Consider the following 13,858-nt stretch of genomic DNA (forward strand, 5'->3'; position numbering starts at 1 on the left):
CGGCCCTCCGTGGTCTGGGGACCTCAGCTGAGAAAGGCAGGCACCCTTCCATTAAATCGCCTCTGCCCCCCTGTGTTAAGAAGCGTCTGGTGGCTCTGTTTGTAACAGGAGTATTGGCCTGTCCTCCATTCTCACCCACTGCGTATGTCGTATGTCGCAGCATGTATACAGGTGACAGGGCACAAGGAAAATAAAGACTGTGGAAACTTGAGTATTGGGTCCTGGTGTGACATTCCTCTCCCTGCTCGCCTTTTACTGCCAAATGTCTGCCACCCCCAGCACCAACACCACCCCCCCCTTAGGAAAGGGGCAAGTTACTAGGCCCCTGAGCGGGTGGGGAGGTGACTTAGGATTTAACTCCATTAGAAGCCAAACTTAGGAAGCCAAGGTGAATGGCCAGGTCCTTTGGGGAAGTGGGGTCCCAGCAATGGGGTATCTCAGGGCCTGGAATACGGGGCTTCATCCTCTCAAACTGACCCCAGCCCTGGGAGAAAGCCTTGGGACTTGAGGTGGCCAGTGGGTCTGATCCCAGGCTGGACTCACTTACCTCAAGACTAGGAGGCCTGAAGTGGAAACACTCTAGGTTGCCCTGGGGAGCCCTGCAGCAAGAGGGAGACTGGTCTGGGTACAAAGACAGAGCAGACTCTCAGGAGTCTCTAAGAGCGCTTTCTTTTCTCCCCAGCTCCCAGTTGAGGCTGCCTTTTCCCTTTGGGGAGAGAAAGATACTGGTTTCCTCTTTGTTTCCTGCCTTTGAACTTCTGCCTTAAATTTGGACATCACCCATAACCTTGAGGGGCAGGGCGAAAGGCCAGAGCCTTTTGTTGCCCACCCCCCCTCCATCCCCACTCTCTCCCTAGCCACTCAGGCAGGACCAGAGCAGCAGAGAGGATGGAATTTGGAGAGAGGCCCCAGACCCCATACCCCCGCTCTGTTTATTTGTTTGTGTGTTTGTCTAACTTTCTCGACTGGGGAAATCAAGCTCAAAGGGGAATGGGACGGACCCCCGAGATGAATGTCTAGGTTGATAGACACACAGAGGTGAACAAGGACTCTCCTGGGGGGCAGGGAAGGAGTGGGCAGGGAAGCCTAGGATTTAAGGAGACTTCCTTTGGGACGGTTAAAGATTAACCAAGTCTCACAAGTTGCTACAGAGAGTCTAGCCAGGAGGACTGTTCAAGGGAGGGCGGCGAGCGGGCGCGGGTTTGATTTCTGAGCCCTATAAAAGCCCATCCTCCGATGGCTGTGACAATGTGGTCGTAAACCCGTCCGGGGCAGGCCAATTTGCATATTTGGAATGCGCCGCTATAAACCCGGCTGGGATTTTGCAGCAATTTCTTAGATGTAAAAATGAGATCTCTTTCGCAGCGGGCTGGGCACACTCTCTCCCTCTGTCTCTGCCTTGAGCCTGCTCTCCTTTCCCGGCTCCGGGCTGGAGTTCGGGCCGGGCCTAGGCGCTCAGCCGCCACGAGATGGCGCACTTCCGATCAATGTCAAAGCCGCCGGGGAGCCGAGAACCCCAGCGCATTTCTTGGCCTTTGTTCGCTTTAGATACTAAGAGCGGCACGTTACATTATTTCACTTGTCCCGCTCTCCTTCGTATCAAAAAAAGGGGGGCTCACCTTCAAGAAGTGGTTGGTGTTGTAATTTAAAGCAACGCGCCTTCTCTAGGCCTCGCAGGCGTCGCGGCGCGGAGAAGCCAGCTTTCCCTTGGCAGTGATTTCGGAAATGTGTCAAGGTAAGAGGCCACAAGTTTAGCAATTTCAATCTGGCTGGGGCGGGAGTGGGGCCGGTGTCTGAGCAGGGCTGGGAAAGTGGCTGGGTTTGTGAGCTGGGGGGTGACGCTATAGGCGCTCAGCCCACTCGACCCCCCTTCTCTCGTCGCCCCCTAAGGTTGGAAAGCAGGGGGAGGCCTCAGTGGAAAAGCTGACGATTTTAACTCTATGCGCCAGCATTTCACCTAAGGCGATCTTTAGATTTTGTAGAAATATTCAGAATGGGATGAACCTGGGATGGGGAGCATCCAAGCAAAAGGGTCCCAGCTGTGCTGGGATACGGGATTGTGGTGGTAAAAAAAAAAAAAAAAAAGGGTCGGGGGAGATGGCGGGACTGGGGAAAACTGAAAGTTTCTACTCGAAACAATGAGGTGGTCAGCGACCGTAGCTGCTGGGGCAGGCTTATTCCCTGGGGCAGAAGTCTGGGAGGTAGCTGGTTTCCTACTATGTGCGATCTCTAGGTTTGCCCAGCAGATTGGGGGTAACATTTGTTCCAAAAAAGGTCAATTCAGAAAAGTAGCATTATATTTTTGAGGCTGCCAGGGAAGTCCGTGTTGCTTATTTGGAATGTACCGCTATAAATCTGGCTGGAGTTTTGCAGCAATTTCTTAGATGCAAAAATGAGATCTTTTGCACATTTTGCAAATGCGCAAAAAATGTATTGGTAAATACCTATACAGTTTCAAAGGCTGGCACTGAGGATAAACTCTGATCAATTTCTCCATCAGAGTTGTCATAAAACAAGTTTTAAATAATCATATCACTTACATTTTGGAGGCCAGGTTCAAATTTCCTCTTTTCCTAGTTTCAAATTTTTTATTCCAGTATGTTTTCATTTGTTTCTCGAAATGGTTATTTTCTTTTCACAAATATACTGTGCATGGGTGAATAGGGGGGAATCTCAGAGAAAGTAGGTGCCGCCTGTGTGTGCATGTATAATTTTGCCGATCACAGTCACTGGTCTTTGTTGAGCATGGTCTCCCAAACTCTGCCACAATAAAGCAAGGAGTGGGCGCCCACACTGTGCTCTCTGCAGCCTGAGCCTTCCCTAAAATCCCAAAGCTGCCTCTAGTTTCAAGGCCAGAGGCAGTTTATGATGGATGAAACTAAGGATATTGCAATTGAGGGGTGTATGTGAGGGGTGAATGAAAAGGCCCCAACACTCCCCCCATCAGGAGAGAAGGGTCAGTTCAGTGGTTGGATATAGAAAAAAATTTAGGGACACATTGCACCTGATTGATTCTAAGCAGACACATCAAATACTGTATCCCTGAAAAGGTTGACATTCTTAAAGATGAACAGGAGAAGTTTACTGCTCACCCCCCAAAATTTTAAATATGCAGTAAATGCGTGAATCAAAAAAGTCCAGAATTTTTGTTAAAGCTGGATTTGTGGAAGTAGCATTTATTTTTCCTCTCTGAGGCTGCATCTCAACTCCACAGCTGATCAGATAATTCTGAGCCCAGAAAGCATCGAGAGTGACCTTCAGATACAAATTGTTTACTGGCTATCTCAATCTCAGTACCTGGTATTTTTTATAAGAATATTTTTTGGTAATAACAGTTTATTATTTCTCGTGGTTTGCAAGGGCCTACTCAGGAGAAGCAATCCGCTATCTGGTGAACTGCATGGTAATCCTTGCCAAAGGGCTTATTTCACCAGCCTGTCATTTACTTCGGCTCCATAGCTGAAGGGGCATGTAATTAACCAGGTAGAAATGAGCAATATTTACTCCTAAATAAAATGTGGGCCCTGGCAGCTGCACAGGCCTGGTTGAAGCAAGTAGACACCAGAGAGTTTTAGGTCAAAGGCATCCTGACCAACAAGAGAGAAATTCGGCAGCTGGGAAAGAGGGTGAAAGAGAAAAAAAGAAGGCAAATGGGCGAGAGGGAGAGAGAGTGTCTAGAAGCCAACCCATGCTGCAATTGAATTGTTTTTCTTAATCTCTTGGGGGTAGGGAACCCCCGGAAAGCTGAGATGATCGATAAATGGAATATTTTATTGAGGAAGCTAACACCTCGGTGTTACAGTCTGGGGAGTGTGGAGGCTTGGGGGCGGTCGGGGATGCTGGGAGCGCTAAGACTGACTGAGAAGGCAGCAGGCGTTTTACTTGAGCTTCTGCTGTGTAGATATCTTCTTGTTCGAACCAGCCAGCCAGGCAGGCCAGTCTGCTTCCCAGGCGCATCTGTGGGCTCTCCACACACTCTCGGCTCAGCAGTGGAGGTGGAGTGGCAGTCTGGGCCAGAGAGGGGATCCCACACAGGCTTACATATTCTTTTTTTTTTTCAAGCAAGAAACCGCACAAACTCGACATCCCGTTTGGTTTATTAGAAGGGGGGAAAAGACGCTGGAGAGAAACCTCCAGCTTTCCCCAAAGGTCCATGAAGACCCAAGTGCCAATGCCATGGTGTGTGAGCCCTCAGCAGGCCTTCCACCTCCTCTGCTCCACAGCTGAGGTGGCCTTCTCATAGCAGATGCGGTACCAAACTGATATTTGTAACCTTGGTTGGAGCGTGCATGCTCTTGGATCCCATTCAGCCTAGAAGCCCATTTGGCCACCCTACAGAGCTCTAACTAGATTGGGCCTGAGCTGCCTACAACCGGGTACCCAGCTTGTCTTACTAGTCAAACTGGCAGGGCTGCTGATTTCCCGGAGAGCCCTGGAACATTCTGGAGACCCCAAGGAAAAGGCTTTGAGGGGTCTGTGAACTCCCTGAAAATAATGGGTCAAATTGTGGGAATGCACAGATATGCATTTTTCACAGGATAAGAGTCAGAACGTGGCCTTAGATTTACCAAAGGGGGCCTTAACTTCCAAAAAGGTTAAGAAAGACAGGTTTAGATCCTTTAGAGCGTTGTCTTTCACTTTATTTTTTTAGCCTCCACCATCTCAAGCATTCTCTCCTGTGGCCACTGGTCCTTCCTAACCTGTGGGCTGGGAAGTTGCTTTCTGCATTTTGTCTGAAAAGGCACCAAGTCCTGGCTCACTGGCCTGCTGGGGCTCATTCTCCTCAGGGGACCCTCTCCTGTACTTGGAACCTACTTCCCACTGGGCAGAGATTTCCTGAGAGGTATGGACAGTGCTGAGGGGCAAAACCCCCTTCTCAGGCAGTTCTCAGCTTTGTGGCATTTCCCAGTAGCACTGCTGAGCACGAGAATCCCAGTCAGTTTCACTCTCCTTACAAGGTGGGTAAGGACCAAGTCCATCTGGGGAAGGATCCTGGGCTGCGTGGTCTGAAGCTTTTGGTACTCAAGTTCGTTGACCTCGTGAGCCTAGCCCGATTAAAATTTGCCTTGGCCTTGTGCGTTTGAGCGATATGGAGAGTGAAGGACAGATCCTGATCTCTCGGCACAGACCCCTCACTTGATTCGGCTGCGCCGCTACTGCAGCCTCAAGACCCTGTTGGATTGGAGAGAGCTGACTCTCTCATGCTCTCTCTCCCCTTTTCTCCCTCTCTTTTCTCTCCCTCTGTCCTTCTTTCCTTCTGTTCCTCTCCTTCTCTATCCCTCTCTTCTCCACCCCAGACGTCCAGTCTGCAGAGCCGGTCACCGCGGGGCGCAGAGGTGTAAGTGGCTGGAGCGCAGCGCAAGCGGTGGCACGGCCTCCGGGTGCTGCGCGCCGAGCAGCGGCTGCCGGCAGAGACCGCAACTGCTTACTTGCATCTCAGAAGCCAGCACCAGGGCTCTGCCGCCAGCTCTCCCATACGCTCTCTCTGGGTCCTCTCAGGCTCGGCTTCCTCCACCGACTGAGTTCACGTTGGGAGGAACAAGGCCAAGTGCCTGGCAAATCACCCGGAAGGCAAGGGTCTTTCCCCGCTGCCGCCCGCAGCGGGATCCCGGCGTTCGGCAGCTCCAGTCAAGCCCTCTGCAGGGACCGGAGCTGGCGGAGTGGGCAGGCCTGGGGCATCCTGGAGAGCTCTAGCCCGTAGGCCAGGGGCAAGGCAGCGACCTCCTGGGCTCCCTGGATCCGGCCGGAAAAGGTCGCATTTCCTGAGACATGTATGAGGCCCACACTTGGGGGCTAGCGCCCTGGGCCTGCCGTTTCCAGTTGACTAAGAGCGCGGTCCCTACAGCCAGGGAAGAAGGAGGCCCCGGTGTCTGTTGAGCAAAGGGCCTGGCCTCCGAACGCGCCTATAACTGGGCCACGAGCCCAGCCAGGCCTCACAGAGAACGGATTTCCTCACCGCGGGCCTCGTTAAAATGCGCACTCTGCGGGAGTGAGGGATGCCCCAGCCTTGGGTTTGGAGGGGAGGGAGGAAGAGGGGAGGGGACCGAGACCTAGGAGTGTGGTGACACTCGTTCTTGTCGTAGCCTCCAGCAGCGTGCGAATGCCAAGGCTAAAGGGAGAGTTCGAGAATTGTGTGGCAGAGGTGTCCGTTTGCCACCCCCCCCCTCCAAGTTTCCCCCTCCAGGTCTTCGCCTCCCGGTAAGCCAAAAACCCTGAAGATCAATATTTCTTTCACTTCCCCCAAAGGCGCATGAGCTTGGAGGCTGCCAAGGTGATGTGGCTGCGGGGTGGCTGGACCTCCCTCTGGCCTTGGAGTAAGGGTGGGGAAGTCTCTCCGCCAAAGTTGTCAGTCGCCTTGACCCCCCACTCGTGGCAGCCCACCAAGGTTCACCGACAGGAGCTGCAGAGAAGGCAAGCCAGGTGAGCACGCCATAGGTAAACATCCTAACTGGATCAACGCACTGGCGGAGGAGGAGCGGAGCGCATACGGGGTTGAGAGGCCAGGGCGTTGCATTTTGGGAAGAGTTCTGTGAGGGATGCAAGAAAGAAGTGGCAACTGCCGGCTTCCAGTCTGCTCTGGATTTCGGACACTCTGAGGATCCTGGTGACCTTAGGAATAGGTCCACCACCTTGGGGAGACAGCTCCAGGTCCAGGGCTGAATGGGAAGAGCTTGAGGCCCTGACGGCCCCCCCTTAGTGTCTAGAGTGCACCGAGGTCTGGTGGCTGATTCCGAAATTAAAATGGGGAGCACCCAAGGCGGGCCGGGGTGCGCACCGTAAACACCCCACTTGTTAACTGCGCGGGGCCCAGGGGCCCTTCAAACAGGCCCCAAAGGAGGGCGCGCGCCTGGGCATGGGGGGAGCGAGCCCAGGGGCCAGGGCCCCTACCAGCCACGTTGGGGCGGCCCCCGCAGCTCCTGGCCTTTGGGCTGAGGTATTGGGTGTGCGTCTCGCGGCCCATCAATACAGATTACATATTTATATCAATCGCGGGCTCGGAGGGCGCCCTCGGAGAGCGGCCCCGCGCCTACGAAACCAAACTGGGAGTGGTCGCGCGGAAACTCTGGCTCAGGATTGGCTGCGGGCGCTCGCCGCGGTGCGGGGGGATTGCTAATCGTATTCAGCATGTTTTGCACAAGAAATGTCAGCCAGAAAGGGCTATCTGCTTCCTTCGCCAAATTATCCCACAACAATGTCATGCTCGGAGAGCCCCGCCGCGAACTCTTTTTTGGTCGACTCGCTCATCAGCTCCGGCAGAGGCGAGGCTGGCGGTGGTGGCAGCGGCGCGGGGGGCGGCGGCGGCGGCGGCTACTATGCCCACGGCGGGGTCTACCTGCCGTCGGCCGCCGACCTGCCCTACGGGCTGCAGAGCTGCGGGCTCTTCCCGGCTCTGGGAGGCAAGCGCAATGAGGCGGCGTCGCCGGGCGGCGGTGGTGGCAGCGGGGGCCTGGGTTCCGGGGCTCACGGCTACGCGCCCGCGCCTATAGATCTGTGGCTGGAAGCGCCCCGGTCATGCCGGCTGGAGCCGCCCGAAGGGCCGCCGCCGCCGCCGCCCCAGCAGCAGCCGCCGCCCCAGCCGCAACCACCCCAGCCCCCGCCGCAGGCCACCTCGTGCTCTTTCGCGCAGAACATCAAAGAGGAGAACTCCTACTGCCTCTACGACTCGGCTGACAAATGCCCCAAAGGCTCGTCCGCCGCTGCCGAGCTGGGCCCCTTCCCGCGGGGCCCGCCGCCTGACCGCTGCGCCCTGGGCACCTCCAGCGGGGTGCCAGTGCCTGGCTACTTCCGCCTCTCTCAGGCCTATGGCACCGCCAAGGGCTACGGCAGCGGCGGCGGCGCGCAGCAGCTCGGCGCCGGCCCGTTCCCTGCTCAGCCCCCGGGGCGCGGCTTCGACCCGCCACCCGCGCTCGCCTCCGGTTCTGCGGATGCAGCCCGGAAGGAGCGAGCCCTCGATTCGCCGCCGCCCCCCACGCTGGCTTGCGGTGGCGGCGGCGGGGGCTCGCAGGGCGACGAGGAGGCGCACGCGTCGTCTTCGGCTGCGGAGGAGCTCTCCCCCGCCCCTTCCGAGAGCAGCAAAGCCTCGCCCGAGAAGGACTCCCTGGGTAAGCAGGGCGCGCTGAAGGGCCGCAGTCAGGCGGGCCGGCAGACAGGCAGACCCAGAGAAGGGAAGAAGCAGAGAGCCAGGAGTCCGCACGGCAGCCGGCCGGCCTTGGCCCGAACTGCAGGCAGGCTGACCTTGTGAACTTGCTTTTTAATATTTGGGCGTGGGGACGCAGTAAAAATTCATGTCAGGCTTAGCGCCCCACACCAAGACGTCCTCCGACTGGGGGCGAGGACACCGGCAAGCAGCTCCCCTCTTGTGCGTGCCCTTCTCCGAGCCCCGGAGCACCCTAAGCGGTGGTCTGGGCCCAGCCTGCCAGGCGCGGCCCACGCGGGGGGGAGGGGGAGGGAGGGAAAGTGTCTCGCCCGCAGATAGCGCGGATGTTTGTAAGGCATCCAAAATAAGCAGCCGCCAGCACCAATAAATAAGCCCATTAACCGGCGAAGTTCGAGTTTACGATCCCCCTTGCTTTTTTCAAAGTTGCTGGAGGGACGGGAATCCTCGTTGCGGGGAGAAGAAAAGGCATATGCAGCCCGGATGCCTGGGCCCTGATCTGAGAGTCAGAAAGGGGCCATTTCGCGTCCCCTGGAACTCGAAATCGCCCAGATTGCACGTCCCTGGCTCCTGGAGAGACGCGAGGCAGGGCCCTTGACCCCAATCAGTTTTTCGTGCCTTCCCCATGTCCCATCTATGTCCTTCTTCCTCTCCTCATCAGGCCTTGGGCAACCAGGGAACTGGAGTGAGACACAGCCACGTTGCCTGCCCCCCTTCCAAGTAACCACTCTGCGCCCCCAGCCTGGGGGCTGCAGGAAATGCTTGTCTGCCTTGGGGCGAGAAGCAAAGAAAGGCGTTAAGTTCAAGATATACAGCCTGCCCTCCCAGGCCGTTCCTTCTGCAAGCGCCTGGCAGCTTTGTGTTAAAACAGGTGTTTGGAAAAAAGTGGAGGAAAATGTAAATTGGGAGAGTAGGTGTAGATTGGAGGCCCACTCGATTTTGCACATGACTTTTGGAGGAACTGCTCTCCCTGGGCAGGCTAAAGGGGGGGCATAACTCTCTCCGTGTGACTCAGGGCATCCCTCTTACGGTAGGCACGATCCGAACTCACCCCTGCGTGCAGCCCTCGTGGCCTCGATTTAACCTTCCCCTCTTTATTCTCTTAAATGCCAGGCAATTCCAAAGGCGAAAATGCAGCCAACTGGCTCACTGCAAAGAGCGGCCGGAAGAAACGCTGCCCCTACACCAAGCACCAGACGCTGGAGCTGGAAAAGGAGTTTCTGTTCAACATGTACCTTACTCGAGAGCGGCGCCTAGAGATCAGCCGCAGCGTCCACCTCACGGACAGACAAGTTAAAATCTGGTTTCAGAACCGCAGGATGAAACTGAAGAAAATGAACCGAGAAAACCGGATCCGGGAGCTCACAGCCAACTTTAATTTTTCCTGATGAAGCTCCAGGCAATGCGGTTCTTTTCGCTTCCAGAGAGCCGTTCTACTCCCTCTGTCTTCGGCTCTGCCCAGGAACTTGCACCTGTGCCGGAGCCCCATTCCTCCCTCCCACACTCACCATTTCGCTGGCCGTTACATCTGTGCAGGGCTGGTTTGTTCTGACTTTTTGTTTCTTTTTCTGTTTGCTTGGTGCTGGTTTATTTGTTGTTTTCTGGGGGGAAAAGCCATATAGCGCTAAAATTCTATATAGAGAGATATTGTCCTAAATGTAAAGCGGTGACAGGGATGGTTTGCTGTCTCGGGGTTCCACTGCTTGAAATGGCCTCTGTCCTCCTGGTGGAGCTGGTTTCCTGCAGGGCCGGCAAACCTAGCCAGAAGGCGGAGGTCGCATTGTAGGCAGCTGAGGTGTCTGGCCTGAGGTCAATGGTGCAAGGAGCCGCCACCGGGCTTGCCTGCCTGGAGTGCTGGGCTGTGTTTAATCATGGGATACAGGCCCCTGGGTTTCTTTTTTCTTTCTTTTCTTCCTTGGCAAAGAGAAGGGCTTGCAGGCATGGACACGCAGGTTGGCAAAAGGGCTTGACTTTGGCTGATTGGCAAAACTGAGAAAGTCAGAAAGATTAATTTTTCCTTCCTCTGTAAGATATCCCAGCTTTAAAAGAAGAAAAGAATGACCAAGAGAAGGAAACTTCTCTTCCAGTTTGTGTAAGGTCTCGCATTGTGGGACTAAATTACTTCACTTACTCTGAATTTCCATGCCCTTCTGGCTGTAGATAAATAATCATATGTTGTTTTGTTTATACCTGCAGATTTAGTGGATTTTTTTGTCATTAAATAATTGTTACCACTGGTAACACACAACAAGCACACCATAATTCTCCCTACCTTGTGGAGGTTTTTTTCCTCGTTTTTCCCTTTTTTCTTTTCTTTTCTTTTTCTTTCTAAAATTCACGGAAGCCAAGGAGGGCTGGGGCAAGCGGAATAGACTAGAGAAGGGAGACACTGTTGGGTTTCCTTTATACTGTGAAGTTACATGCATAAAAGGGTCAAACCTGTAGGTGCAGAAAAAGAAAAAACTATAAAATACAAATCTGTATAAATGTGTATTATTATGAAAAATTGCCAATCTTGTTTTATGCAAATGCATTCTATCGTTATTATAAATGTTAGTTCTAGCTCTATTTACTTCTAATCTTAAATCAGAATAAATTAATATTGTAATGCTGCTGTGCGTGGAAAAGACGATGTTTATGTTCTTATAGAAGAATAAAAGCTGTGGAATGAAGCTTTTTAATTTTACCTCTTTTTTTTTTTTTTTTTTTACTTCTTATCTTCACCTTCCACTTTATCCCGTCCACCACTTTTACAACAGGAGGACTAGCCCGCGCCCCCTGCAATTACTTTAGGCATCTATTTAAATATTACCTAGACGGTCGTAATTTGTCTGGGCCCTATAGCCCTGGTGCCGTAAGGTTTGTCGGCTTTTGTTCAGTTTTATGACTTGCTAGTATATCTGGATTGTGGCTGTCTTGGACCAGTGGTTTCAGTTGAGAGGGGAGCTGCATAGACAGAGGAAGCCAAACAGGATTTCTTTCGGGAGCCCCCGGGGAGGTTCGCAGAGGCTGGTTATTTCGTGGGTCTCCGGGTCCTAAATGACCCCCAGCCTAGGACTCCGGGGAGCAGGCTGGGACCACAGCGCGTCACTAGCGTCCGCAGCAGCGGTTAGGTAGACCGCGGCGGGGCTGCATGGGTCCTCCCTCCCCCAGCAGGCCTCCCCGACCTGGTCGCCCTCGGCGGGGCCACGCGTTTCCTGCTCGCGGGAGGTGGGGGGGCGACAGCAGGGGGGAGGGGGCGCAGGAGGGCGCGCCCCGGCCGGCTGGCTGGCTGGCGGGGAGGGAGAGAGGGGGAGAGCGAGTGGCAGGGAGCGAGCGCGGGAGGCCGAGGCCAGACAGGGAGCCGGACTCCTTGCTGTCCCTTGCGCTTTCGAATCGCCCAGGGCTGCCGCCGCTCGGCGCCGCGCCGGGTCGCTGAGCTGCAAGATTTGGGAAACCAGCCTGCACACTGCTCGTTCCCTCCTCTCTTCTCGCTTTCTCCCGTCCTTCCATTTTCCTCTCTCTCCTTTACCTTCCTTCCCTTCTTCTCCCAGGTTTACCTTACCGGGGCCGGTGGCTTCTCCCTCCGTGATGCCTTAGCGGCAGCCTGGGACACACAGTGACAGCGGCGGGCGCAGGTTGGCGAGGGGCCGGGCGCGATCACAGGGTTCTCCTTTGGCGGCGGCGGCGGCAGTAACGGCGGCGGCGGCGGGCGAGGCAGCTCCGCGCGGGCAGCACCAGAACTGGTCGGTGATTTAGGTAGTTTCCTGTTGTTGGGATCCACCTTTCTCTCGACAGCACGACACTGCCTTCATTACTTCAGTTGAAATCGTCTCAGGTACCTGTGCGCGCGGGGCCGGGCCGGGCGGGGCATTCGGGCCCTGGTCGTGCCAGGCCTGCGGTGGCAACCGCGGCTTATCCCGCGCAGGAGCCTCGACGCTGCCTCCTTCTTAGCGCTCTGCCAGGCTGCTGGCCTCACCCCCCCGCCCCCACCTGGCCCGGAGCAGGTACGGTCAGGTTAGCTGCTCCTTCGAGGACGCCAGGGGCGTGGTAGGAATTCTGGGCCTCGGGCCATTCAAGGTCAGGGGCGCAAGCTTCCATCCTGGGCCTCCCCCGCTCCAGGCCTGCGCCTGGCTAGGGACTCTGCCATTCTCCTGCAAGGCTGGGACACCTCCAGCCCCAATCCAGGGTACGGGATCAGGAAAGATCCCTTTGCCAGTGGAGACTCAGTCTAAATTATGAGGGACAGGGCTGACAGGAGCTGGGATCCTGGCTTTGTCACTTACCCTTCTCTCTGTAAACCGCCCTCTACTCCCAAGAGCTGCCTTTGACTCTTCCTTCTTTCCTTCCCTCCTTCCTTCCTCTTTTTTCTCTTTCTTCTTTACCCCTTCCTTTTTTTCTTTCCTTTTCTTTGTTTTTCTTTCACCTTCAGTCTATGTCCAGTTTTCTATCTCCACCTCCTCTCCTCCCCAACATTCCTTTGGAAGGGAACCGGGAGAGATCCAGGGCTTGCTTGGGGAGAGCGGTGGAAGGAGGGTGTCTTATTTTTCTATGCGCGTTCAAGTAGAGGTCGAAATCTGCAGAGGAAGGGCTCGAGGGTCGCGGCTGTCGAGGGCTGTGGATCTGGGCCTGGTATGCCACGGCGCAGACAAGGTCTCGGTTACGATCACGACCGGATGGCGGCGGCCTGGCGTTTCTACTCCACGGCAGCCTAGGAGATCTGATTAGGGGCATTCACGGCGTTTCTGTGTGCCCACTCCGAGGGCAAGGAGGCCTGTCGCCAACTTCACTGGGGAGCTGAGGCTGAGACCTGGGCTGAGGCCTAGCCAGGCTCGGTGGAGCATCACGCAGGGAACTCTGCCGGGAAGCTTCCTCGGCTCTCCCGGCCGGCGAGTCCAGGCTCTGGCTTTAACCGCGATAAGGGAGCCCCGCTAGGGCAAAGATTGGCTGCTTGCTTGCCAGTAACTTCTGTCAGGTTCAGAGTATGTTAGATATGGCATCCTTGTGGGGACAGATGCTAGAGAAGGGAACCCTTCCAGTGCCAGTCTGTTTCAAATAATAGGGGAAAGGAATCCTAAATTCCAGAACCGTTGGAATACAAACTTGAGTCCGTGTTCCAAGTTGTAGGCCACGGTTTGAAGCCAGAGGGACCATTCTCGCTACAGGGAACTGAAAACAACTTCTACCCCTCCATATCCCCCAACACACGTGCGGGCCTTCAGGCTAAAACCCACGGAGCAGCGCTTCGCTTCCCAGCTGCAGCAGCCCAGGAACTATTTTCACTGCTCAGCCTGCCCTCCTGTTTTCTGAAAGGCCGGCATAGGGCATTCGCCTCAATTCCTCCCTGCCATTTGCAGGACCTGAGTATTGGATTTGTTTTGGAGGCCAAGGTTTTTGAACTCTCAGGCTTAGAAGAGGCAGTTTGTAATCATACCCATTTAATGTTTCTGTATGCACACACAATCCTTTTCACTTCCAAAATAAAAGCAGACACAAAAGCCTGAATATTCTCTCCCCAAACCTGTGGGCTAAATAGGGATAACATTTAGTTTTGTGATCTCCCTCCTTTCTAGGCATCAGTAAAGACTGCTTAATTCTCGATGCCTGCTAATTATTTAGTAAGCGTCCTATTTGGGGGCGCTAAGGCTATTTAAAGAAACCCAGCCTTTTAATTTAAAAAAATACTAATAATCACTGGTGTCTTCCCTGGCTACAAAAAAAAAA

The 13,858-nt window shown here is 54.7% G+C and overlaps 1 protein-coding gene across 1 annotated transcript; it reads left to right on the forward strand.

The window, feature by feature from the left end:
* Positions 1-6,435: 6,435 nt before the first annotated feature.
* On the forward strand, positions 6,436-10,828 carry HOXA10 (homeobox A10). The gene is made up of 2 exons (XM_057549764.1): positions 6,436-8,102; positions 9,269-10,828. Exons 1-2 carry the CDS (start codon positions 7,142-7,144, stop codon positions 9,541-9,543), a joined length of 1,236 nt encoding a protein of 411 aa, XP_057405747.1. The 5' UTR covers positions 6,436-7,141; the 3' UTR covers positions 9,544-10,828.
* Positions 10,829-13,858: the final 3,030 nt, after the last annotated feature.

Source organism: Balaenoptera acutorostrata, chromosome 7, assembly GCF_949987535.1.
Source record: "Balaenoptera acutorostrata chromosome 7, mBalAcu1.1, whole genome shotgun sequence".
In the NCBI taxonomy this organism is placed as follows: Eukaryota; Metazoa; Chordata; class Mammalia; order Artiodactyla; family Balaenopteridae; genus Balaenoptera; species Balaenoptera acutorostrata.